The 27589-nt window shown below is 37.5% G+C and overlaps 1 protein-coding gene across 1 annotated transcript in view; it reads right to left on the bottom strand.

Annotated features, from left to right (window-relative positions):
* The window catches only part of CENPF (centromere protein F), a 38803-nt gene that overhangs the window by 4350 nt on the left and 6864 nt on the right, over nucleotides 1-27589 (bottom strand). Inside the window, exons 6-17 of the mRNA XM_082757300.1 lie at nucleotides 25663-25933; nucleotides 24042-24244; nucleotides 21898-22023; nucleotides 20336-20464; nucleotides 18662-18784; nucleotides 15240-15375; nucleotides 11327-14091; nucleotides 7482-9785; nucleotides 6767-6919; nucleotides 5499-5675; nucleotides 1205-1385; nucleotides 37-504 (exon numbers count right to left, since the gene is read on the bottom strand). Of these exons, the coding sequence (XP_082613426.1) occupies nucleotides 37-504; nucleotides 1205-1385; nucleotides 5499-5675; nucleotides 6767-6919; nucleotides 7482-9785; nucleotides 11327-14091; nucleotides 15240-15375; nucleotides 18662-18784; nucleotides 20336-20464; nucleotides 21898-22023; nucleotides 24042-24244; nucleotides 25663-25933 (7036 nt within the window). The remainder of the gene's footprint in view (nucleotides 1-36; nucleotides 505-1204; nucleotides 1386-5498; nucleotides 5676-6766; nucleotides 6920-7481; nucleotides 9786-11326; nucleotides 14092-15239; nucleotides 15376-18661; nucleotides 18785-20335; nucleotides 20465-21897; nucleotides 22024-24041; nucleotides 24245-25662; nucleotides 25934-27589) is intronic.

Here is a 27589-nt window from a genome sequence, read left to right as displayed (position 1 = left end):
GATAGAACATTTGCCTTTACCAAAAATTCTAAATACCTTTTCTCACTACTTCTGGAAGCCCATCCGGCTCACAGTCTGAGTTCTCCTGACACAGCAAGTTTTGACAGATAGAATCCTTCCTTTCTTTTTTTGATGAAGGCTCTGGCATAGGAGATCTTGGTTCTCCATTATCCTTCCAGGTGTCTTCAGACCGCTGCCTTTTACTTGAAAGCTCAGCAGAATCTTCATCTCTTGGATCAGACTGATTGCTCACTGTTGATAAGTTGCCTGAACTCAGCAAAGGGCTGCTGACAGCATCTCTCGTTGGCTGTTTCAGCTGACTACTCAACAAAGTGACTTGTGTTTCTAGCATCTCGTTTACTTGCTCTAGTTTATAATATTTAACAATCAGAGAGGAGTATTTCTCCAAGTTCTCATTTGCCTCTCTGGTTTTCTCTTCTACAGATTCCTGTAATTCTTCCAGTTTTAACTTAGTTTCTTCTGTAATGGCATTCTCATCAGCACCTTTCAAAGCAAAGTACCGTTGTTCATATAACTACTTAAAATAAGGATGAATGTAAAAGAATTTATAACACAATGATCACAGATCTTTTAATTAATTACACATGCTCTACAACTGTACAAGAACAAAATAAGTGACAGGATATACCAATATCAGTGAAATGTTATACACTACAGTGGTTTGCTAAGTAGTAAACAAACATGCCAAATTTGAAAAGAATCTGTGATTAGTGCATGGACAAACATTTCCTCTGTCATTTTGTAACTTCACAATACTTGATTTTGCAACCCTAAATTTGCTTAAGCATCATTTAGAGTTCATCTCATGCAGTGAACTTTAAAGGAAACAAGGGAACAGGAGTCAGAGGGGAAAGCTAGGGGAAAAATGACAAATATTGTTATCTTGTTAATCTTGTTAAAAAAAAAAAAGCTTCTCCCTTTTTCCTTAAGCCACTTTTGACCAAAACAATGTAATATTTAATATATATTCATAATCCGTGGTTGCTTCTGATGCTTTGAGATAAAGGAGATGAATTACATTTTCAAAACTTCTGACATATTTGCAGTGGTACTTACTTGTGCTAATTAAAAATCATGCTCTGTATTAGTGCTGCATATGCAAATGGACATTCTAGGAAAAAAAAAGTTTTGCCAACTAACTCATTGCTAGAAAAACATTAAGACCGAATCTAGCTTCAGTTACCTTCTTTCTCTGACACATTTAGATCTTTCTTCTTTAACATTTCTTCGCATTTTGTTAGTTGTTGCTGCAACCATTCCTTTTCCTTTTCCATATGCTTACAGGATTTCATCCACAGCTGCACTTTACTCTCTGCAAGTTCATTTTGCTTCTTTAGTTGAACTATAACGTTGGCGTTATTAATCTACAAAAGAAAAAATACAGTTGTTATACTAGAAGCACAATTTTTCTGTTTAAACGACACATTATCAAATGGAACCTCCTCAGCTGCTATGCAATATTAGTTGTAGACCATGGAGGTAATGTAGATTTGTTTGCTTGCTTCTGTACAACCTCATTATAGCTGCCCCTTTATCCCAGACCCAGGAAAATCCTTTTACTGGACAGATACGTACGTGAGATTAACTATGCAGAAAAACCCAGGGTCTGACACAACAGTCCGTCCATTTGCTACCTGTTATCCCAGCACTAAGGCATGCTAGGTAATCTATTTCAAATCAATATTCTGAATTGTAAAGCACTCTCCTCCTAGTTTGAGTTTTATTGGTCTTCTTTTTGTCCCTACTGCATCTCACTAGCGCAGAAGCAAGAAAACCCAGGCCTGCTTTGCACTCTCAATCTCAGCTCAGAAGTACCACTCTGAGCAGCAGCACACCAGTCCTGGCTATCCATTCCCACTCTCCTGGACTGCTCCCTATTCTGGAGCAAAGCTGGGTGCAAATGCCACAGCAAGCACAGCTGGAAGCCTTCTATCATAGTTACAGTGCCATGGGTACCGCGCTTTGTCACCAGTATACATCCTGGAGTTTCCTATCAGCCCCTTGTTGGTATTAAGCAGAATAATTAACAACTAACACTACACTGGACATCCCTATTGAATACGGAACTTTTGAGCAAGGGAAACATATTAGAATCATAGAATCATAGAATCATAGAATATCCTGAGTTGGAAGGGACCCTTAAGGATCATCAAGTCCAACTCTCGACACCGCACGGGTCTACCCAAAAGTTCAGACCATGTGCCTAAGTTCACAGTCCAATCTCTTCTTAAATTCAGACAGGCTCGGTGCAGTGACCACTTCCCTGGGGAGCCTGTTCCAGTGTGCAACCACCCTCTCTGTGAAGAACCCCCTCCTGACGTCCAGCCTAAATTTCCCCTGCCTCAGCTTAACCCCGTTCCCGCGGGTCCTGTCACTAGTGTTAATGGAGAAAAGGTCTCCTGCCTCTTGACAACCCCTTACGAGGAAGTTGTAGACTGCGATGAGGTCTCCCCTCAGCCTCCTCTTCTCCAGGCTGAACAGGCCCAGTGACCTCAGCCGTTCCTCGTACGTCTTCCCCTCAAGGCCTTTCACCATCTTCGTAGCCCTCCTCTGGACACTTTCCAACAGTTTCATGTCCTTTTTATACTGTGGTGCCCAGAACTGCACACAGTACTCGAGGTGAGGCCGCACCAGCGCAGAGTAGAGCGGGACAATCACCTCCCTTGACCTACTAGCGATGCCATTCTTGATGCACCCCAGGATACAATTGGCCCTCCTGGCTGCCAGGGCACACTGCTGGCTCATATTCAACTTGCTGTCTATCACGACCCCCAGATCCCTCTCTTCTAGGCTGCTCTCCAGCGTCTCATCGCCCAGTCTGTACATGCAGCCAGGGTTTCCCCGTCCCAGGTGCAGGACCCGGCACTTGCTCTTATTGAACTTCATGCGGTTGGTGATCGCCCAGCTCTCCAACCTGTCCAGATCCCTCTGCAAGGCCTTTACGCCCTCATTTGAGTCCACAACTCCTCCAAGTTTGGTGTCATCAGCAAACTTGCTCAAAATACCCTCTATTCCTACATCCAGATCATTTATAAAAATATTGAAAAGTACCGGCCCTAAAATGGAGCCTTGAGGGACCCCACTGGTGACCGCCCGCCAGCCTGACGCAGCTCCATTTACCATAACCCTTTGGGCCCTGCCCGTTAGCCAATTGCTCACCCATCGTATGATGTTTTTATTTAGCTGTATGGTGGACATTTTGTCCAGTAGGATCCTATGGGAAACCGTGTCAAAAGCCTTGCTGAAGTCCAAAAAAATCACATCAGCTGGTTTCCCTTGGTCCACCATACGGGTGATCTTATCATAAAAGGAAATCAGGTTAGTTAGGCAGGACCTACCCTTCACAAACCCATGCTGGCTGGGACCAATGACTGCTTTGTCCCCCAGGTGCGCCTCAATGAGTCCGAGAACCAACTTCTCCATGATTTTACCAGGCACTGACGTGAGACTGACAGGCCTGTAATTGCTAGGGTCTTCTTTCTGACCCTTCTTGAAAATCGGCACAACATTTGCCAGCTTCCAGTCTACAGGGACCTCTCCAAATTCCCAGGATCGTTGAAAAATAATTGATAGAGGTTCCGCGATGACATCCGCCAGCTCTTTCAGCACCCGGGGATGAATCCCATCCGGACCCATGGACTTGTAGGGATCCAGGTGGAGTAGCAAAATTGTAATTCAGCATTTAATTGCAAATATGCTGAATCGATCACTTATCTCCAAGAGTTCTTTTAGAGAGAGAGAAACTCATTTCTGAAGTGGAAGCACAAGATTGAAAGCCAGCAATCAATCCCAGACAGCAGCAGGACAAATAACGAAGATAAGAAAAACGCAGGGAAAATTAATAACCGGAATTCCAGCTACAGGGACAGTTAAACTTCACCTGTGCTACTAGAAGCCAACCAAGCACACCTAGAACTGTTCCCAAGCTATCAGTTGTTCACAGAAAGTGGAGCTCCAATTCTACCATCATTGAGTTCAATCATTCACAGAACGACGCTAGTTAATCATTTTAATGAGAATTCTGTATGAAATGGAGTCGATAAACTCTCAAAATCAAGAGCAAAGCATCAAGACATGCTTAAGACAGAACATGGTATCCTTTATCATTGACATAATTCACAAACAGAAAACAGAGGCATTGCAAAGCCACTTTTGACTACAGTCTAACCATGTTATAACCAAGTCGAGATGTTCAGTGGAGACAACAGATGGCTGTGCTTCGCATCACAAACCACTTGTAGGTGCTCTAAGTCGTGGCATGCATAACAAAATTTTTCTAATGTAGATCAATAGTAACAACATTTCTTCCGTGCTCTATGCTCTCATTAGTGAAACAAAGGCTGTATATTAAAGTCAAACCAAATCTCTGGAGCACAGATTCCTACATTTACATTAACGTACTCTACCTTAATGCTTCAATATTTTTTTCTTACCTGAAGATTTAGGAGCTCTCCTAAAGTCTGATTAGTTAGTTTAAGAGAATTATTTAATTCTTCATTAGCTGACATCAATTGCTCAAGTTCCAATTTTTGTGAGCTGTTAAAGAGCCCTAATGAATTCATCTTATCTTGACAGGCCTCAATTTGCATTTCATTCTAGAGAGACAAAATGTGCCTAATTACTATGATGCTAAAAAGGACACTAAGCTATATTTTGAAGATATACTTAAGAGCATATCACTGCCAATGGGAATTCCATAGCAAACTTGCTTGGTATGTTTTGAGGAGTTTAAAACTGAAAGACTGATTTGTCACAAGTACGTATTTTTTATACCAGTCTGCCTCTAAGAAGTCTGCCATTTGAAAGCCCCTATATTTTACTGTAACTTGCTTTTAAATTTACTTCATAGTCATAGAAATGTAACTTACTTAGAAATTAATAGAGCAAGTTGTTTTTCAGTGTCTTCCTGGTCTCAAGTACATATTTATAGACATTTATGACTCCTCCATACAAAGATACGGCTCTTTGTATACAACACAAAATTGTAGAATGGTTTGGGTTGGAAGTGGCATTAAAGACCATCTAGTTCCAACTCATCTAATTCCATGTTGGGCTTCTCATCAAGGAACACCCCCTAGCCCTTCTCCTCGGGGCTGCATGGCTAAAACTGTGGTATTCTCATCAGATTAGCCATTTATATTCTTCATTTAACTGTTCCCTCACCATTCCTACCAAAACAACTGTTCCCTGGACTGAAACATACAGCTGCTCTCCCTTTTTCAAGTGTATAGCCCCAGCTAAGTTTATATATATCACTTAACACTAGCTAAGTTCTGAGGTAAATTCATCTTTCACTGTTTGCTAAAAGGAAAAACAATTTAACACTTCCTGAGTTCTGAGGTAAGTATATAGAGAGTTTGGAAATGTTGTTACCAAAACCAGGTTCTTTTACAGTAGGATTTTTTTTTTTTTTTTTTTAAATACCTAACATTTAATTAAAAAAATCACAACACCAATCTTCCCATTTCCTGATTTACCTTTCTGTTTGCTTCTGTCAAAGCATCCTGAAGCGCTTTCTCTGTTTGAAGTAGTCTGTCTCGGTACTCTGCTATTTCTCTTTTCATTTCACTTTCTTTTTCTTGTAGTTCTTTCTGGACCATCCCCAAACTCTTCGTTAGTTCATTTTTTTCTGACATAGTTAGATGCAGCTGAGTCTAAAAACAGTAATAGAACATTATTTGATATTTAGAATTTTATCAATGCAGAAATAGCCAACCTGTTAAACTATTTGACTGTACATCTGAAATTTTGAATTTCCAAAAACAACTTGGTAAGAAAAATGTATTTTAGAGAGGCTAAGTAGACTGTAATTACAGAATGTAGAACCTGAGCACAAAAGGCAGGATAGGAGGCAAAGGAAGGTCTTCTCAAATTAATATTAGGAACTGAAGGGTACATTGAGTGTAAGTTTGCCAACACTGTTAAAAAAAATCAGCACTGCTAAAACCAAAGCTTAACCTCTCCAAATATAAAATTGTTCCCTCAGAGTGACTTGAAAGATTAAGGGTCACTTCTCTCACCCTCTCAAAGGTAACAAATATTTAAGCATTTTCATTTTGATCCACTTTTTTGATGGTACTTTTTGGACAGCTGGCCAAAAGGAAAATTTATTTCCATGCAGGACTTCTGAAAGCTGCAGAAATCTCAGTTCTATTTCCACTCAAAATCTTCAAGGCCACAACAGAAAGAAGCCCCTGGTTATAAAATTTTGTAGCTGTCATTAGCATATCCTAAGGCCATGTAAGCTTGTTTAAAGATATAATATTGGCCACAAATAAACAAGACCTACATTTATCTCCACAGTAAATCAGCCTCTGAGAATTAAATATTAACAACTTAAACTAAGGACTCATATTCTGTTTCTTCCTTTACTTTGTCTTGAAAGTTTTAAAGAATAAAGAGACTTGAGAAACGTTGCATTTTTTATTTTTTATTTTATCTAACATCCTCAGCCTAACGATTGAATGTCTGCACTAGAGAACTCTTGGCACCAGATTTCCAGATAGCCACCTGTGGCATTTACGCTAAGGAAACAATTCAGTTCCTTCAGTGGAAGGAAAAGGTATAAAAGCATTAACTAATCATCATTCCATCTCAAAATAGAACATGAAATATTCAGAAACTTGGAAGCAAGAACCTGGAATACCGGTCAATAGAGCACAGCTCCCTTGACCAGCCCACACACATTCTCAGCTAGAATAAATCTGGCCTTGAAGACAGAAATAATAGAGGTGCAGTAACTAACTTTGTTCTTTTCTGAGAGTTCTTGAAGAAGCTGTATTTGTTCAGCAAGCTTGTTCTTTTCCATGGTAAATTCTTCCTGTAATTTGGAAATCTTCTGTTCAGTATCACTTAGTATGGCTTCCAGCTCAATACAACTTTCAGTCAGTTCATTTACCTGAAATGAAATTTTATTTAACATTTTTTCTTTAAATTTTAAATTAGATACATCGTGACCTCCCAAGAGTTTTTGTACATAAATATGAGCAGTTTTAAAGGTGAATTACTTTATTCCCATTGTTGTTCACACTCCAAGCAAGGGTCACAGCAGATTAATGTCATTTTGACATAGCACTTGTCCAATTGATGTTTAACTTTCTGTTGAGCTCTCCTAGTTATCCTTGATATAAAAACTCATTCACCCACTATTCACTTGTCTTTCCTTTTTCCTTCGACAGGAAAGAGGAAAATATCCTACATTATCTGATTCAACTTCTATGCCTACTTCCAAGCAACTGTTTCATTTGGCCTACATAAAACACAATCATGCTTTCCAGCTCTAAATACAGCGCAAACTTGTTCTCAATTTGATCGCATAATTTTAAAAATAAGAGGCTTACTGTAAAAGTCTGAGGTTAAAGTTATTTTAACATATAATTTATTAAGGAAGTGGTAAGCCCAGAGGACACTTCATCCTCGTTCTTAAAAAGGGAACTGTGCCCTAAGGGAAATGGTATTACCTTTTTAGATAAAGCAGTCTTTTCACAAAGAGTAGATTCCAGCTCCTCCTCAAGGTCTTTATAGGACACTTTTAGAACATTCAGGATATCCGGGAAGCTTTCATTATTAGAAAAACGTTGCGCCTTTAGCTTCAGCTCAGCAACCAAGTTATGCAGCGCTTCTTTTTCCTGGTGCCAACATTCACGCTCTTGTTCCATGTGTGTCAACTGTGAAGACAGCTCCTCTGTTTCTTTCACCTGCTGCTGAAGAACACAGTTTTCCTGTAGTTTTTCATCCAGCTTTTGTTTACAATCCGTAAATTGTTGAACAAGTAATTCCCTTGTGTGATCCAACTTGATATTTTCATTTTTTATTTCCTGACATTCCTGCAGTAATATTGTTTTATCTTGCTCAAGAAGAGCAACCTGATTAATCAAGACTTGCTCTTTTGCTCTGGCAACTGCTTCCTCCTGGGAGGAAACCTCTAATTTCTCACTTACATCTTTCAGCTCAGATTTCAGCAATAACATAGAATTTTCAAACTCCTCCTTGAGTTGCATCTTTTCTTTCTCCTTTTCTTCTATCAGTTTTGCTGTAGCCAAAATTGAAGACTCCAGTTCGAGGATTCTTTCTTGCTTTTCTTTTCCATCTTTTGCCAAACACTCATTTTGTGAAGTGAGAACATCAATCTGTAATTGAAGACATTTCAACTTTTCAGCCATCTCTTCCATCTCTACTGTTAACGTTTCTGCCTCCGTTTTAGCCGTCTCCATTTGGATGATGACACCTTCTAGATTTTCCCCGGACATTTCCAATTCTCTTTCCAGCCTCTCGATTTTATCCACAAGAAAGTCAACTTTCCGTTCATGCTCCTTCAGCTTTTCAGCAGCACGGCATTTTTGCCTCTCATCAGATTCAATTTTTACTTTCAGCTTCTCAATTCCGTGTCGCATTTGATCTACCTCTTTCTGTGCTGAGTTGAGTCTAGCAGCAAGTTCACTTTTTTCAATTAACAAGCCTTCCAAAGATCTAGAAAGTTTTAAGTTTTCCATTTCTGATGCACTTAACTTATTCTGCATAGCTTCAAATTCTCTTGCAAGCAGCTCTTGCTCCTTGTTCACATCTGCTGCTTGGTTTTGAAGCTTTTCTTCTAAACTGGAAGACACTGCATCCTCTCCTAACTTCTGCAGAAGGTTATCTTTTTCATTGGATAGCCGATTTATATCAGATTTAGCAAGCTCAAGCAGATTTGTTTGCATCCTCACTTCATCCTCTAACCTTCTAATGATTTCAGTAGAATCCACCTTAGTTGACTCTAATTCTTTTAATTTCTCTTGTAACTTCTGATACTTTTGATCCAATTCTTCTTTAGTATCAGACAAAACACACAGTTCTTGGCCGATATGGTTTCTCTCAGCTGTGACTGAAACAAGCTGCTCTTGAAGGACAGAAATAGTTTTTAGGTCAATTTCCCTGTCCCTTTCTAACTGCTGATATTTTGCCTGAAGCACTTCAGTATTGTTATCTACGAAAAAGTCATGGTTCTTAATATTATCATTCTCAGATTTTGGCTGCCTTTGCTCATTTTCAGCTCCAAGAAATCGTTCATGACAGTTTCCCTTGGCCATTTCAACATCATCCAGTGTGTCTGCTGCATTAGACAATTTAGCTTGATATATCTCCACCTCAGACTTTATTTTCTCAGGTTCTTTTTCTAAAGACAGAACTTCAAGAGATAATTGTTGGTTACTGACAGAAAGTGATTCCAGTTTCTCCTTTATACCACTGTCCTCTTCCTTCGCTACAGTAGTTTCCTCCAGTTCTGCAAAAGCTGAGCTCTCCAGAGCTAATTGTGCATTCTGAAAGTGCAGGTGAGAGTTTAACTTTTTGACTTCCATTTGTAAATCAACATTTGCATGGCTTTCTTCTGTCTCGCAGATCAGCTTCAAATTTTCAGGAGTTTGTTGCTTTGCCTCCTCCTGAAGAGCTTCAGCGCTTATTTGATTTTCAAAGAAATCCTCTGAACCCAAAAATATGCCACTATTAGAAAATGACAGTGCACTAACATGATGGGAAGGGCTGGTGATTTTTCCTGACGTATTTCTACATTTTTGTTCTCTAGAAAACTCCTCTGAACAATCTTCTACTAATCTTGCTTCAGGAGTCGCAGTTACATTTTCACACACAGAGCTGTCTCCTACAGGAGATTTCTCAATGGGGATTAGTTTTGGTTTATTGTTTCTCATTTCTGGACTTCCAGTAGGGAAGGGCTTCCAAAAGGGGCTTCCCGAGTGATAAAGACTATCGTTTTCCTGTTGAGCGTTCTGCAAAGTTTAAGAACCAATTAAAAAGATAAAAAATATATGCATATAAATAAAAACAAAAAAAGCAAGGTGAGTTTTAAAAACTTTCTTAAGCCAGCGAAGCTTCCCCCTTATGCAAAATAAATAGATAGCATCCTTCTTAACTTCAGAATCCACACAATTTTCCTATGTAAAGGATTTTACACTGCATGCACACATCTTTGGCCAAAAGATTTTAAAGACATCGAGGGAGAAACGTCAGCCAAATTTACAAAAGACAAAATACAAAAATTGTGAAAAACTTTAAGTATCACTAATGGCAAAACTGCTTACTGCTCATCTTCTATTAGGTGCTAAAGAATCTTGAAGGGGAACAAGACCCAAATCTTCAAAGAATCCCTTCTCTCAATTGCCACTGTCTGTCAGAGCTGGCTTACACATGGCGCCATCTCACGGTCTCATATGAAACAAAACTGAGTGACTTTGAAACCTGAGGACTCCAAAAAAGAACAGGGACCACAGGGAGAAATTGAGTGACATGTACTGGGTACTTCATCTTGAGGGAATTCCAGCTATATGTGGTAGGAACAGTCTTCTTCAGGTGTCTGTGTGTCAATGTGGACACTCCAAGTGAACTGTGAGCAAAACATACACGTGAAAGACTTTCTCCTCTGCAAGGAACAGTTGCTCAGCATTGCACAGTTGGACAAAATGGAGATCTTTGAGATGCTCGGTCTGAGAGCAGTGTTAAACTATTATCTCCAAGCCTATGCTGACCAGGTGCTGGAGACCATTTGTACAGGACTTAATGACCCAGACTGGAAGTTCCCCAAACAGAAAATAAATCCGTCAGATTTATGTTGGAGGGAATTAGTTGAATACACTTTGTACATGAACTAAAGTGGTTTTCCTCTAATCTGACTCAAATTCTGGTTCTGTCATAGAGGATACTCTTTACAAGGAGCAGGAAAATCGAGCTCATTGGTTGCACATCACCTACTGTGCTGAAAGATAGGACAGCACTGACTTCCAAAATGTTCATCCTCTAAGGTATTTTTGAAGAATTTAGGCAGAACTGAGAATTAGCTGTTCTGCTACCAACTAGCTCTGTACTGCTGTTGAGAACGTTAAAAGGAATTAGGGGCATGGAAGCAGTCCTAGCTTGCTCTTTATGGTCCCATGAAGGGGCGTGGGAAGTGCAGGCATCTTCAGCAGGCTGTATTAAATCAGAGAAGATCTAAAGCTTGCAAACGCAGTACAAGTGCATACAGCACACGTGCACCAGCTAACACAGCACTTGATGGAAAAACAAAGTGGCACATGCTGTACTACTCTCACAACTCTAGTGGACTAAACCCATTGACTTTATTTCTCATTATCCCTGGGATGCATAGGCCAGAATTCACGGTACAGATTATTGGTCTACTTTCTTTAAACGGTACCAAATGGCTGTGGGTACTACTTTAAACATATTTATTTTCAAATCAGTAAAATCCTCATTTGGCTTTGCCATAAACCAAGAGGTTTACGTGAAACTGTTTTGCACAAGAGCAATTACTTACATTTTCTGTATCAGTGCACAGCTGTGAATGAGAACTTAAATCAAGGACTTGTAGCTGGAGTCGCGCTGCTTCAAAGTCCAAAGACAGATTCTCAGTTTGTTTTCTTTCTTCTGCCAGTTTGCACTCCATTTCTGTAGTCAGGTTACTCAGTTTCTGCTGCCACTCTTCCCTGTCTGACAGATTTTGTTGTTTAAGATGATCTATTTCTTTTCTCTCTGAAAGTATAATGTTTTTCAGCTCTTGTATTTCCTCATTTTTCATATTCTCTTGAATGTGAAATTGGTCTTCAAGCACTTTGAGTGCCTTCTCATATGTCTGACAAAGCATTTCAAGTTCTTCAATTCTACCCTCAAGGTTAGATGTGATAGGAGTAATGCTCCCGGTCTCTTTAACAGAGTCCAGCGTGGTATCATTATGACAATTTTCAACCAGAACATTTGCTGCACCTTCTGAATTTATTTTTTCAGAACTTTTCAGCTGATTAATTTCCTCTGTCCATTTGCACATACCACTGTTAAAAGAATTATCAACCTCACTTACTTCTGAGAAACAGAGACCTGAGAAAGAAATTGTGGATTTCGTTTCATCTAATTTAGATTGTGTGCCATTTTGGCTAGAAGATAGTGGCCCTGACAGATAATCTGTATGAGCACTGCTCAGACTTGTTGACAATGCAGCATTTTCTGCCTTTAGTATTTCAATGCAAGACTGTAGCTCAGATATCTTTGAGATCATACCACAATGATGTTCATATAACTTTATATGCTCATTCTGGAAAGAGAAAATTTTCTCTTTCACTTCAGCAAAGTGAGTTTTAATTTCTTTGCTGGACAATTTTAAGTCTTCATAGTCAGAACTAGGTCCAGCACTGCATTCTTTGAAGGACATTTCCTTATTATCACAATGCATTCTCAAATCGCTGTTATCACTTGGATCCATAACTTCACTGGGAAAAGTAGTTTTCTCAGCTCTTAAATTTGTATCTGCACTATTCATTATGTTCTCTTCTTCCTCTGCCACCTTATTAATATCTGCGATACCATCAGTTTTTAAGTCTTCAAATCCAGAGGTTAATGCAATGTTCTCATTCTGCAACTTCTCATATATTTTTTCCAGCTCACTCAGTTTGCTTATTGTTACCTGCAAAGAGGATGACAACAAGACTGGTGAATAACTTTCATCCATTTCTCGTTTTCCACAGTTCTGAGAAACATCATCATCACTATACTCCAATGAGTGGCAATCTTCACCTAATACCGTAAGCTGAGAATATGAAGCTTCCAATTTTTTAACAGACAACAGTTCTTGCTGCAGTCTCTCTTTCTCTCTCACACTTTCCTCAAGTTCTGTTTCCATTTCCCTTAAAGCAGTCTTCAGTTGTATCACTTCTAACCTGCAGTTCTCTAGGGAGAGTTCTCTGTCCTCAAAATCCATTTGAAGAAGCTGAAGCTTAAATTGGTGTTTATTCAGCTCAGCATCTTTTTCTTCCATGCATTTCCTCAAATGTTCTGAACAGAGTCTCCTTTTGCAACTAAAGTCACATACCAGAAGTTCATGTTTTGTCTCGATTTCCTTCACCAATTGCTCCTTGCCTTGAAATACAATGTCCTGTTGTTCTTGCATTGCATTTAGTCTTGCCTCAACATTTAATATTTCTTGTCTTAAACAGTCAGGCTCATGAGAGGGCACGTGTTGGATGTCAGAAAATTCTGATTGTAGTTGTTGAAGTTCTTGAATCAAATCCTTTTTTATCTCTTCTGAGGCTATTAGTTTATGTAAGATATCTTTATTCTCACTAAGTACTAGTTTCTCTTTTTGTTCTAATTTTGCTTTCTTTTCCTCAAACTCAACGGTCTGCTCTCTCAGAATACCCATTATGCCTACATTTTCTTCTTCTACCACTTTATACTTTTCTTGCAAAATTTTCAGCTCTCTTGTGATTTCTTCAGTTCTTGCTTCAATACATTGTTTTTCCTCCTTATGTTTCCTGGACATTTCAGAAATGATTTCTTCTTTTTCCTTTAAACTATTAGAAATATTTTTATTTGCTTCCTGTAAAGTTACTTGGTTTTGCTCTAAAGCTCTGCTTAAATCCCTAATGGTTGCATTTTCTTGAGTAATTTCCTCAATTTCTTTTTTATATGAACAGATCATTAAAGACATGCCCTTCTTTTCTGAATCCCATGTCTCAGACATGAGCTTCAGCTGTCTTACTGAATCCTCAAGCATTTTATTACTGATCTTTAAATCCTGAAGCTCTGCTTCTTGGTTTTTTAGTCTTTCATTCAGATTTTGCAGTTGCATGTCCTTTTCTTCAAGAATAGCTGAAGTTTGTCCAACAAATGTCTGACATGCTGAAATATCTGCTTGCAAATTACTAACGTGCTCTTTAGTTTCTGTCACAAAGCTTTCATGCATCTGTTCTATGTTACTTTCTCCTATTTCACCCTTGATTTGCAGTAAGTTGTCATTTTCATTATTCCGTTGAGAAAAAGTATTAGTCTCTTTTTTTAATTCTTCATATTCTCTCTGTTTGAATGCAAGGAGACTCTGCAAAGCTTCTGATTCCTCCTCCATTTTATTTATTTTACAGTTCAGTTCTTTAATATGATTTTCTTTTTCCTCGATCAGGTCCTGGGTAGAATCTCGCTGCTTTTCCATGTCAGCTAAAGCTAGTTTCAGTTGCTCTACAGAAGATGAGCTTTCTTGCTTTATACATTTCTCTTCCAGTAACTTCAGCTCTGCTTCCTGTAAAGCATTCTTATCTGTAAACAGAAAACACCATCACATCATTGTCAGACAACATTGGCCATCCTACCGATAATGTTTAATGAGAAATTACTATTTTTACTCTTTTAAATGATCATTTCAGTGCAAAGTATTACTCGTAAGTTATCTCACAGGATAAAGGATTAGTTATGTCACTTCAGGCTATCAGACACTGTGTACTCCTAGACATTGTTAACGTTCTGTTCTGCAGCCTAATACAAGTCTGCACTCCACTCTGGTAAGTACACGTTTTCTCAGGTGACTAGCTACCTGTTATTTCTGTGTCATTTTCACATTTTTTTTTTTTTCTTTTTACAGGACCTGTAACAGTATGACCTTTTCATGAATCATTCTTGTGTTCCTTTTCTGCCAAAAAAGATGCTTAATTCTACACAGCCATTTTTCAAAATTGTCATAATTGTTCCTCTGCTTTAATAAGAACAGAATAAGAAGCAGCATGTACAAGTAGCAAAAAAGAAAAAGATAATACATTCCTCCAGATAGCTCGTAAGGACTGCTAATTGTCTACCCAATCAAAAACAAATCAACAGTTGAAAGGCAATGAAAAGTGTGGGCATTAATTTTCAGGAAAACAAAATCAAATTCAAAATCTTCGTTATAAAAGCTCACATTAAGTTTGATTTCCACACAGAAGCAAGTGGGAATCTATCCCCTTTTATTAGTCAAATCCAGCAGAACTACAAAGAATATTTTATATTTCAATTTAATTCCTGAAAAATTGTCTTCTCGATTAGAAACAAGCACTGCAAAGAAGAATCAACAATCAGTAGCTCCATAACGTTTTCCTTCCCCCCCCCCCTTTTTTTTTTTTTTTTAAATTCAAATAAACAAGAATTATAAAACAGAAGTTTCCTGGTTTAAACGCATTCTCTGAAATTGTTTGTTGGTAAGTTCAGTATACTTCAGTTAATTTCAAAATTGTGTATCTTCTGGAATTGCATATGTTTAGATAAAAATTCATTTCCATTTCAGACAAACTTAATGTTGGTTAAAAATACCATCATAATCATATCTCACAGAGGAAACCCTTTTGCTTAATTCACAATCAAGTTTAGAGGATTGCAGCAAACATGCATTATTGAGCATCCATCAGGAGTCCTGCAAATGTGAATACATAACTCACTTTTCATCTCTTCTGCAAAATTCTGGCTCTGCTTTAAAGATTGCTTGACTGTTTCTAGTTCCTCTTCAAGCTGGTGGATCTCTTGCAATTTTTTCTCAAATTGCAAGTCCAGAAGGTTTTTTTCCTGCTTCACTTCCTAAAACAAAAAATAAAGAAGGACCAGATTTTGTAAGGTTTGTCAAGATCAAAGAATTCAGTTCATTTCAATCAGAAGACAGATATTCCACTAGGTCCTCTCTGGGCAGATGGACATTGATTCCTAAGCCCTGCTCGAGAACATTAGCTGAGCATAAACTTAACTCGTTGACAGCATCTGAGGGATGCTGCCAGTTGACACAGTCAGGACACCCTTTGTTTGCATACAACAAACAGCTCCAGATGACCTACCCCAAAGAGGCAGGACAGAACATATCCTACAAAATAAGAGGTGATTAAGTTAGGGTGCTTTCCTAAAGCAACAAAGGAAACAAACTCCTGAAATGGCATCAAATTTAACAAGAAAATTATAGATCAAATTTCACTTATCTCATGCAAAGTCCTCTTTCTACTAAAAAATATTATCGTGGCAACACTGTTCAAATTTTATTTAGAAATGCTTGTACTTCCAGAGGGTTATTTTGCCATTAAGAGCATTTTCTTCCAAATAAATTGAGTTTTAAAAAAGCAAAAAGCCAACTACATAACTATATTGCATCTAGGAAGCAAAACAAAAGTTCTTGTAGGGAAACTAATTTTTTTTTCTCTAAACTCCTGTGCTGCTGGACAACAGATGGCATGGCTCTGGCATGGCCCGATTGGAAACAGGCCGTCAATTATTCATCCGTTTACTACTAGCAGATGGACAGCAATTCACAAAAGCCAAGCTCAAGAAACAGAAAGGTCTGGATGAAAAAAATTAAAAGCTTGCTGGCATGGCAGGCTTGTTTTTGAAACAACATAAATAAATCACCCTCAGAACATGATTAAAATTGTCACTGTCACTAGCAGTTACCTTCCCTTCTACTCACAGCCTTCCCTACACAGAATTTATAATAAAAAAGTCACATAAAAGTTTCAAGGAACAAAGTTTTCTGGCAATCTCAACAATAATTTTTCAAAGTAGTACTCAAACTTCCGGCTTTCAAAGCACCGCATGTACATGCAATACGAGTCCATGACTGAACAAGCCTGTTCATTAGAACATTTAGGGTGATCTATGGACAGAAGAACAAACAAGTTTAAGAAATTAAAAAGGCTGAATGGTCCAATTATTTTGATTCAGTGCAAACGTTTTCAATAAACAGCATTCAGTAAGACCCAGGAAGCCATGCTTTAACAAAGTATCTGGTAACAATGAGCCGTTTGCTCTTTCCAAAGCTATAAGCAATAGAATCAATTTGGTTTCAATCCAGTTAATGCTTCTACTTGTATGTTGTTTTACCCAATTTATCCATTCTGCAACTATGCCTTGAAAAAGCAAAAATTAAACCAAAGTCCAGAACCTATATACTGGTGGTACTGATTTCAGGAGGAACTTCAAATTGTTTTGAAGTCTTGGAGGCTTCGTTGACTTTCCCGATGACTTTTTTTGCTTTATACTTATTTATGAGAGTAAGGATAACAGCCAGGCCTTAAATTCTAACTATACCACATTGTCTTGTGTGAGTCAAGACAGAGAAAAACACAGTTACTGATCTCTTCAAGTGCTACCTTCTCCCCCAGACTCAGCTTCTTCATAAATATATTGCTCATGTTCTGAAACATCACTGTCACCAGCTGTTCAGTTGTCTGGCCAACACAAATATATATGAAGAAAAAATTATTATAGTTACAGACCAGTAAGGTGGATACAAGATTGGTAGATAAAAAGAAGCATTTCCAAGAATTTGCAGTAAAAATGCTATCTCCACAAATTAAGGCGCTCTCTGACAAAAGAATTTAAAAAAAAAAATCCAACCCTAAAACCACCTGTACCAAATCTAACCTCAGTCTATAATTTCAAAATAAGAAAGGGTATGAGCCCACAATATTTGATATACAAAGCCCTTTTTTTTTTTAATTAAAAATATGAAAGATCACACTGAGAATGAGTAGAAGCTTTCTAGATGTTTTCCTCTGAGATATGTTGGAAGAACAAGCACATTCTTGATTAGCATTACCACTAGAAGGCACTGGCTACATTTATTTGCTAAATAAATATGTGCCAAGGACCACAATCCAGCATTGAGGCCAAGTGGCACGGAACAGCCTGTATCTGTACCACTAAAATCTTCTATCTTCCAAAACAGGTGGCTGTAACCAAACTGCTTGCTGGGAACAGTGCCAGGCTCGTGTGAACTCCCAAACTGTGCCTGGGAATTGTACAAAAGAGTGCTAGTCAGCTGGGCCAAAGCCTTGTGAAATACTGTTCTAACAATTAACACTTTAAATAGTCACATTCCAATACCTGGCAATGCTTCCAGATATTGTAATCCACCAGCAGGAATGCACCTAAACTTTCACAGTATACTAAAGCTTTATCAAGGCTTGTACTGATCTGGTCAAAAAACCCTGGTGTTACTTTAATTTTTTTCATAAAATTTTGCCGAGTAATTTTTTTGGCAGAAATTATGCCAGATTATTTTATACCCGCTCATGATAACGGGCAACAAGGAAGATAAGAGTGTTTAAATGAAACAAATCAGTGACAAGGATTACATAGCTATCAAGCTCCCTTCCCTTTTTTTGGAGAATTAGAAGTAGAAAATAAAAGAAATTCACTAAGAGGTCTCCTAGTGGCACAATTGTAAGTGTTTCTAGTGTTTCCACTCTGATTGTACCAAAGCAAAATAATGTAACAGAAGACCAAGGAGATGCTAAAGTTGAAAAGATTTTTGCACAAGTGAATGAGGTAGTATGTCCACAGCCAAAAACTTCTCTGAATTAAACTTTATTTTGAGGGAAGCATTAGGAGCACTGTGTATGTGTTGAACTGTATTTCTTCTTAGAATAATGCAATTTTTTCAAAAGAGGATATAGTAAATCTGCAGAAAATCTTTGAGTTTGGCAGCATGCACCAAAGAAACTGTCAATGATTCTGGAATTTACTTCTAAAAATCAGACAAATATTTATTCATTTTTATTTCACGACTAAAAGCAAGAATCTCTTAAAACAAAAAGCTACGTTTGGTAACAGAAGTCCAACATGAACTAGAAGCTCAGCAGTAATGCTACAGTATTGTAATCCCAATCCTTCAGCCAAATATGCAAATTCCATTAGTCTACATGAAGTTAGTGAAGACCTTGTTTTGTGTCATGACTAAAGTATTAATAAGATAGTTCATAAAAACATTTTAAGATGGCTTATGTGGAAATATGCTATGTGGGTAACTAGACAGTCCGAGCGTTTACAGCTTGTTAATTCATATTATTAATTGTACCCGTTACTCCTCTGCATTATTTACCTCAAAGCTTCTTGTCAAGTCACTTTCCTTAGCCTGGGCTGCTAATAGAGCCTGCTCTGCTCTGCACAGCTTCTGAGTGAGATCACTGCTATCACGTTCCAAGCGTTGCTTTGCTGCCATTATCTGCAAGAGCGAGCATTGAAAATTCACATTGTGTTTACAGGCATAACATTTTTTTTTAAACCTCCTATGCTTAAACTAACACTCTATTACAAAAATTACCCCAGCACAAACCTAAGGTTGCTTTAGAGTGGTTTAGAAAACAGCTTCTTATTGCATTTCAGTTCCTTTCCCTCTGATCAGAAAGATAACGTCTCTAAAATACATAGACTGTCTGAGGTGGGTTAATACATCCAACTTGCAGCTACATCACTGCAATGATAACTCTAGGCTTAAAATGAGATTGGCAGCATAATAGCCTTGTTGGTAAGCTATGTGAATCAGAAAGGAAGAATCACAACCATTCTTCTTACTCCACGGACACAGTATTTTGAAGAAACTGAATACGTCGTAGCTCTTTGAAACAGTCCTGTAATGCTCCAGATTTAAATAGAAGGAAATGGCATTATCAAGCCAAAACAGGAAAACAAACAATAATATAAAATCTACTCTTAGATAATTAGATAATAAATTAGCTTTCTTGGAGAAAGAACTAAAAGCACTTCTTTTTCTATACAAAATCAATTTATTCAGTAAGTACATGTAAAATAAGATGTGCATAAAGAAACCTCCCTTGAAAACACTTGACAATGTTTTCACAGAACTACATTTCTAAAATAAAACAAGCTTGTAAGAAAGCTGTTGTCACTTTCAGAAATACTGTTTTCGCTCAGCCTCCCTGCTAATGGCCCTTCTCAGCATGGCTTTCAAAGACTCATGGCCCTTTTTAATAATTCAGTTTGCTCTGCTGCTTTATACCTGCTCGCAAGAGTTTTTTGACCCATACATATGTATCTTTTTTAGTCTCTCTTTAGACTGCTGCTGCTTTCCAACTTCCTTAAAACTGTGGTCCCATCACAACTAGTGGGATCTAATGGTCAGTGGGTGAGACCTCCCTTGTAGTCAGGTTCCTCCTCATACAAGCCCCGATTCATCTGGATTTTGTGGAGAGGAAGTCCACAGAGTTAAACTAATGGGAAACTCTTATTATTTATATATTATTTATATATAATTTTTGTTTGTTCTTTCAGTCCTTGTTTCATCTCTCTGTGTGTTCAGATGAGTGAGAGTGCTGCTACAAATGAAGTAACAGGAATGCATGAATAGGGAGCATAAAGTGGGGCTGTGGTTCCAAAAGGCAACTACTTGTTGATCAGTTTAGCTCTACAATCAGACTGCACCTCTGCAGGTTTTTTGTACAAGCTGTCTCTTGTGATCAGCCCCAACTAGTCCCACCTCACACAGCAGCTTTATTTCAGTTGCACTGTTCCCTGTGGAAAGTAGACTAGCCCCAAACATTCTAAACCCTGCAATTCACATTTAAATACATAGTACTTCAGTGAGAAATGGTAAATACAAAACAGCTAATACAAACTGCACAAAACATCAATATAAGCTTCAATATTAATTATTATTATTATATTTTTTTTTTTTTATGTAGAATTAACTTAAGGCAGTGCTGTCAAGATCAGTAAATCCTAAGCTTAATAGAAGATATTAGCGTAAAAAACCTACTTTGTCAAATTCTGCCTGCAGGGAGTTGAAGTTGTTTTTGGCTTGCTGTAGCTCCTGGTTCAGTTTGTTTCTTACATGGTTGCTCTGCTGATCCAGCTTTTGTAAGGAACGTTGCTGACAAGCTAGCTCCTAGAAAACAGCGGTACAATATCAAAGAAATAAATACACAAATTAAAACAAGTTTTTATTTCGGTTACTGAACCAACAACAGAATGATTTTCATTAGCCGATACTGCCTGCTCTGAAACACAATAAACAAAAACTTGAAAACAACTTTGATGCACACTTCTTTCTCATGGGCAAGAATGGCTGTAACACCATTTGTGTCATCTGCTTAAAAACTCCATTACAGCAATGTTCATATCATGAAAAGGGAAAAAAATCTAAAACTAGTAGAAGTATCAGTATTAAAATTTGTTATCTTCAGGATGTGTTTCAAATAAAAATTACATTAAAGTACAAGTAGATAAATTCATCTCTTCTTTGCTATTATATGCATACCATACAGTAGGGTTCATTTTTTTTCACTGAAATGGGGCCTTTATGTCCCACAGCAACCCAACAATTATGGAAATTTGAAGCTCAGATGGAAACATTCAAACAAAAATTGAGAGAGAACATTGGAAACTGTTTAGACTCTGAAACCAGTCTACGTTACCATCTCTGAATAAAGCCTGAGAAGTCCCAGGCCATTGCCTAGAAGTTAATGGAATGCATACCTGAATCTCACCTGACTTTTAGAAACAGAAATGGGACAAGGGACACACAAAAAAGGCTTCACAGGGCAGAATTCATTAGGACCAGGACAGGGCTTAGGTTTCACAGAATAGAAAAGTCTCCCCTGAGAAAAACGCACAGATGAGATATTCCCAAGATAGGCCACATATTTGGATGCCCAAATGCATAAAACAAAACCTTCACGTGGGATTTGGCTGCCATGCATAGCATCCAGTTCATACAAATAAAGGAACATTAAACAAACTTCATAATAGCTTTTAACAGCTTACAGATGACAAACACTACAGAGAAAGCGTTCCTCACATCAGCTGGCCTTGTTGAACAACCTAGAATGACAGTGTGTGGATTTACATAGTAGCCTTGTGAAGGCCTTTTTAACAAAAATAGTCTTCTTCACAGGAGCAGTTCCTGTGCATGGCACCTAGACTGCCTGGCATCCAAGCGAGCAGCTGCTGAAGCAGGCTGTAGCACCAAAGCACCCGTGAAGCAGGGTGCTGTGCTGCTTCTCTGCTCTCAGCACCGCCACCCCCATGAAGGATTCCAGTCGGTGCATGCACCAGCCAACATGGATTGGATTTGTAGGGAGAATCAACAACATAATGCTTCTTCAAACCCAGCTTTGGATGAATACAATTACTGCTCTGTTTGAATCTTTTGACGCTCTTTCTCATGCAATAATTATTCAAAGATTAACTTTTATTTATCACTTCTAGACCAGGTCCTGTATCTCTCTGAGATCCTTGGTTAGCATCTACTGTCAGATTTTATGAAACCACTTTTTGCACTCACGTATCAGTATTGTTTTATAAAAAGTTCCGCCTTACCTCTTGGTATTCCTTCTCCTTAGCCTTTATTTTCTGTTCTAAAGACTGACGAGTACTCTCAGCATTTTGTCTTTGACAATTCAGTTCTTCAGACAACCTTTTCATCTTTTGCTCCATCATTTGGACCTACAATAATTAGTTATCAATCCCAAACATTAAAAATGCAAGAGATGTTTTACGTTCATAAGCTGGACAGAAAAAAAAAGGCAATTATCTTAGTCTACCTGAACAACAAGTGGGTCTTTTCCACAATTCAGACTTTAATTATGAAAAAATCAGTGTATTTTCTAGTTTAACCTCCACATGAAGAATATGTCAGCTTGCTGTCTCATTTAGCTTACTATGTTAATATTATGTTATCTAAGAGGGTGGTACAATATCACCCAACTCCCTGAAAAGTAAAATCTGGTTTTATTCCAAAAACAGCCTGTTAAGGCTAAACACCTTTTTTTTTTTCCCCCCAGAGGGTAAGAAATAATGGGAAAGTGTGAACAGGACTGGTTTTATTCCCCAGCAACAAAAGCCGGTGAATGACTTACTGAAATAACAGTGCCTTTATGCCATAAGAAAACAAGATGCAGGTAGCAGTACAGGGATGCTGGGTTATTAAGAAGACCGCAGGGACCGTGAGCCCCTGTAAGATCCCATGGAAACTTGCCTGCCAGTCAGAACCCTGCCAACTTCATAATATGTGAGAACGTCTAACACAGGGGAAGTGCTGCAGTCAGGGAATGGTGGTAGTGACAACCATGCAAGAGACATGCTGGAAATTAAATTTGGGATATGAGGCTGGAAACTAAAATCCAGAACCTCAGCGTCATTCGTACAACGCATGAATGGTGGGCAGAGATCCAGTTGCAGTGCGAGAAGGAAAATGTAACAGAACAGAATAACTTTCAGCTGTCAGGACCAAAGGATGCCTCTGAGCTAAGGAGATGCTGCACGGTACCTTAAGGACAGGCTGTGCCTCAACTCAAGCGGGGCCAGCCAGTCCTACTCCTACAGCCAAATGTTACGCGCTCTCTCTCTCTCAAAAGACATATGGGTTAACCCTCAACACACAAAGGTTTATTTTTTACAGACCAATACAGGAGCTGTGGGAAACAGCACAGCTTTCCAATATACTGAGGTAGCAGGTAGAAACTTGCTGAGAAAAATGGATAATAATCATTATATCTGGAGAAGACACAGAAATATTTTTCTCCTATTCTGTAGGCAAGTCAAAATAGTAGGAAAAGAAAAAAAATAGATGGAAATGTGAAAATTCAAATAATCATGTGTATACTAGTCACTGATTACTTCAGGGTACTATTTTCATATCTGTCAAATGCTGTGAAAGAGGAGTTGAGGAAGATGCTGTCACTCAGCTGATCAGTAAAAGGGAACTTCTAACTGGTTATCTGCAGTTTTAACTCAATGATTTTAAACAGTAGCGTTCTCTTCTTGGCATGATCAACAGCAAAAATCAAGTGGATTCATTTTTATGTATTATATATTTAAATACACTCTAAATCGTCAATTAAACAAACTGAACAAATTGTACTATCTTTTTCTTTACTTAGTGTGCCTACACATGCAAACTGCTTAGGATTAGATCATGGAATCTTATTTTAAAACTACATACATTCTCAACATCATCTTGCATGGCATTTTAACCCAGATTTTAGTTTATACAAGTCATTTAAAATCCAGATTATCTCACTACAACATACTGTATTTTAGGCAACAACTTCTGATTTTTCACTTTTTTTTTTTTTAAAAAAGACTTGATTTCAGTTCTCAGTTACACGACAGTCTGTTCAGTGTCACAACTTGCCACCAGATGTCACTGTTGCTCTACAGAACTTAATCTAAAATTATTTTTCAAAAATCCAGTCAATCTTGCCTGAGGGCTATACCTAATGGATGAAAAATATTTCTTCAGGTGGAGTAAGAACCTTCCAGAAAATGGCAACTGCTTATGAATACTTACATTTTTACAGGTAATACACAAACTAACAGTCTTCTCAAAACTGGAATCTCAGCAAATGTCCAAGAAACTTAGCAAAGTAACTTGGTTCTTACTAAAATGACTGAAAACTGACACACGTTAATACTGGTAATGGATTGTAAGGATGTTCAGAAGATGTGATGCAACATCTCACCTGTGTCGTTGCTTGATTGAGTTGCATTGTCATTTGAGTTATTTTATCTCTAGTTTTAGTTATGACTTTATCCTTCTGTGTTAATTCCAACTTCATTCTGTCCAGCTTGAGTTCAGCCTCTTGATGTTTATTCATATGGGATTTCTTCTCTTTTTCTAGAGCTTGCAGTTGTTTTTCTAGGTCTTTAACACTGGAATTTAGCTCTGAATTTTAAAAACAGTTAAGATAAAAGATAAAAGTTCAACTCTTTTCTACTACTGTCATCTTAATGACTATAACTATCAAGACAATAAGATAGTTGACTAAATCAACCAATTTCGTTTTGCAACGTATGAGAGCACAAGCAAAATGCAAAGTCAGGCACAAATGTTACAAAAGCAAAGACAATTTGTTATTCTGCTGTTATTTTTTTTCCTTTGTTGTTTTTAAAAAATACAGAAAAATGTACCCAACAGATTTTTATCTTTGTTTTATTTATTTTTAAAGGAAAGCTATACACTGCAAACATTTATTTGGGGCAACTGTAAGCCTTTGCTTCAAAGAGATTTTTGAGCTATTGCACATTTTAATGTTTTTCTTGCCCTTAAAGCTACATATATAAAAAGTAAAAACCAAGTGACCTTGTTATACTATACAACAGCAGGAGTCTGCCTTCCAAAATCACAATGCAATTTTATGTTAAAAAGCATTAGCCAGCTACAGGACTGTTATCAAGGATTAATATTAATAAATAAAATTTAGCAATTAATACACAAAAACCTGTTCTCCTGATACTGAATTCATATGGCTTCCAAACTAAAAAACACTGCCCAGACTGAAGTTTTACATGTAGACATTTGAATAAACATTTGGAAAATACAAAAACCAATAAAATAAAAAAAATCCTGCAAAAAGCAGTTAGTGGAAAACCTGGTCCAAATAGCAGGTTTAAGTAAATGGCCACCAAATCCATAACTAAACAAATCCTTGTTCGCTTCCAATTATCAGATATCAGAGAAAATGTATTTCTGCCAACATGCAGAAAATAACATCATATTTTGCTTTTTCATTGTATTTTTAGTATCTTATTCTATCCCAGGCTTCCTGTAACATCCTTTATGGATGAACTCAGTTATGCATTAAGCACTTTCAATCAATGAATTTTTAAACAGATATTGCTCAGCCATAAATCTCAATAGTCATACAAAATTAAGGAAAAATATAATTGAATTTGAATACAAGAGAATTTTGAATACACTGAGATGGAATGAAATCCTGAAAAGTTTTAACTTTGTTTTAAGAGAACTGTTCCATAAGCAATGGAATTATTAGAAAAGGTTGTTCTCCTTCAATTTTGGTGCGATATCCCCTGCCCACACCATAAAATACAAACTCCCCTCCTAAATCCCACACCCATTATGTAAAAGCTACCACAGCTTGTGGATAATCTCCACGTACTGGCTGGTCATTGTGAATACACACACCAGTAGCCAGCTGAGCTAGCTGCCAAAGGCAACAACAGGTATCTTGCTCTTTTCCTCACTAAAGCACTAATTGCAGTGCCTCTCCTCTATCCGCTCAGCAGCTCTCCTGAAGCCATACAGGAGGCTGCCTCTGGCTTTTAAAGAAATATACCAGATACCTTGGTTTTGTGCTCTGAGCGGGGTGATGAGTGAAGAGTTATAATTCTCAGCAAAGCTGTTGTCAAACTCCTTCTTCTCTGATATTATACTAGAATTTGTTTCCTTTTCCCATGGAAAATAGGATGTTGTAGAACTTCTCTTTGCAGGGGTTTCTTGATTTCTAGATGGTGTCTTTTCTGGTTGCCATGAAAACACAGATGAGGAAGCCTGATGCCAAGCAATCTCCCTATGACTCAAAGAGCTTTGCTGAGGATACGGCTGATTTATTTTCTGTGACCAAAAAAAAAAAAAGATCTATCCTTACACAGTTCTACAGCTGACATATAACAAAACTCATTTATTAATAACTAGATAATAGGTCATGGTCATTTCAAATTGTTATGGTAACACACATCATACACCATTGCAAATTACTGATTGATATCACTGCTTTTTATACTACATAAATAAAATAACATTAATTCAAGTATAAAAGCATAGCAGGTACTTATCAGCACAGACCAGGATCCCTGAAAAACTGAGTTTTATGTGTTTATGTTTAACATCTCCAGATTTTTGTGTTTTTCAAGAGAGAAACACCATTTACCTCCTATATTTTCCAAAATCAATGCCTGCATTCTAACAGGAAATTTCTGACACAAGTAAGCTGCAAGAAATATAGAAGTCCAGTCTAACACATCTGATATCTGCCCCTTATTTATTCCGAACAAACACAGGTAAATTCAGAATATACCCAGTTATTGAACCTTTTATGCACAGAATAGCCAAAATCACACTAACAGAAAATTCTAGGTACCAGCTTGTAACCTCTTTGCATAGGAAAATTAGTGACAGTCCAAATCTAATTTTTTTCCTTCTTGTAAATGTTTTAAATGAAAAAAACTCAGACAATGCCCCCAACTGTATTTTTAAAATGGGTTTTCAAATGCCTCCTATTTACTATTTTTTTAAACTAATGCTCTAAACCAGGTAATGCCCAGTCTGACTTCAACCAGAGAATATGCTCTCATGTAGAAATAGCTGTGCTAGGACCAGAAACTTATTATAGTTCAGGATACTGTCTCCAATCTTATAATTTTATTTATTTATTTTTTTTTTTAAATGGACAGGAAACATAAAAACCTAACAATAAACAAGGTAATCATTCCCCTGATGTGCTATTTAAATTTCCTGAGTTCCTGAGACAAATGTTTGAAACTTGGAAATTAAAGGAATTAATTTTTACTGAAAAGTTTCACCTGTATTTTCTCTTTTGGATCTGTCTGTATTTTTATTTTTTTTTTACGGTACTCTGTGACAAAGAGTTCTGTCATTTAACACTGTATAACATTTAATAGTTTTTGTTCAAATCCTGCAGAGCTGGTACTGTTATTGTGCCTTATGAAAATAGAAAAATGACCATTTTCTGTTTCCTCTCTTGATCCTCATTTATCTCTGAACCATCCCATTCTACTATACCTGTTTTCAGATTAGATGACCAGAATTGTGGAGCATGCAAGGAACACAGGCAAAAAAATACTTCCCCATTAGTTACTTCAAATAAAATAATTCTTTTTTGCCATTGTTGAACATAATATTGAAGTTTCCAGAGATCTAGCCACAATAATTACAGAATTACTTCCTAGAATATTTTCACCAAATTTGGAGCCGGAGTGCATCAGATATGCAGCGTTCAGATTGTGTTTTCCAGGTGCATTACTTCACATTTCTGATGCTGAACTGAACTTGATATCTTAGCTATTGCAATGTATTATAATAAAGTCATGTGGACTTCAGCCATATTGTTCAACACTTTTTCAGATAGTTACCAAATATGCTGAATAGCACTGTTCTCTGCAGTCATCCTTTTCAGGCTCCACTGCTGATCATTCCCCAGCTGCAGAAACTGACTATTTATTCCTAGCCCTCAATCTTTACCAGAATTCA

The sequence above is a fragment of the Aythya marila genome, assembly GCF_965140915.1.
Source record: "Aythya marila genome assembly, chromosome: 3".
NCBI lineage: Eukaryota > Metazoa > Chordata > Aves > Anseriformes > Anatidae > Aythya > Aythya marila.
The sequence above is the reverse complement of the archived record's forward strand: the minus strand, read 5'-3'. Positions and strand labels throughout refer to the sequence as shown.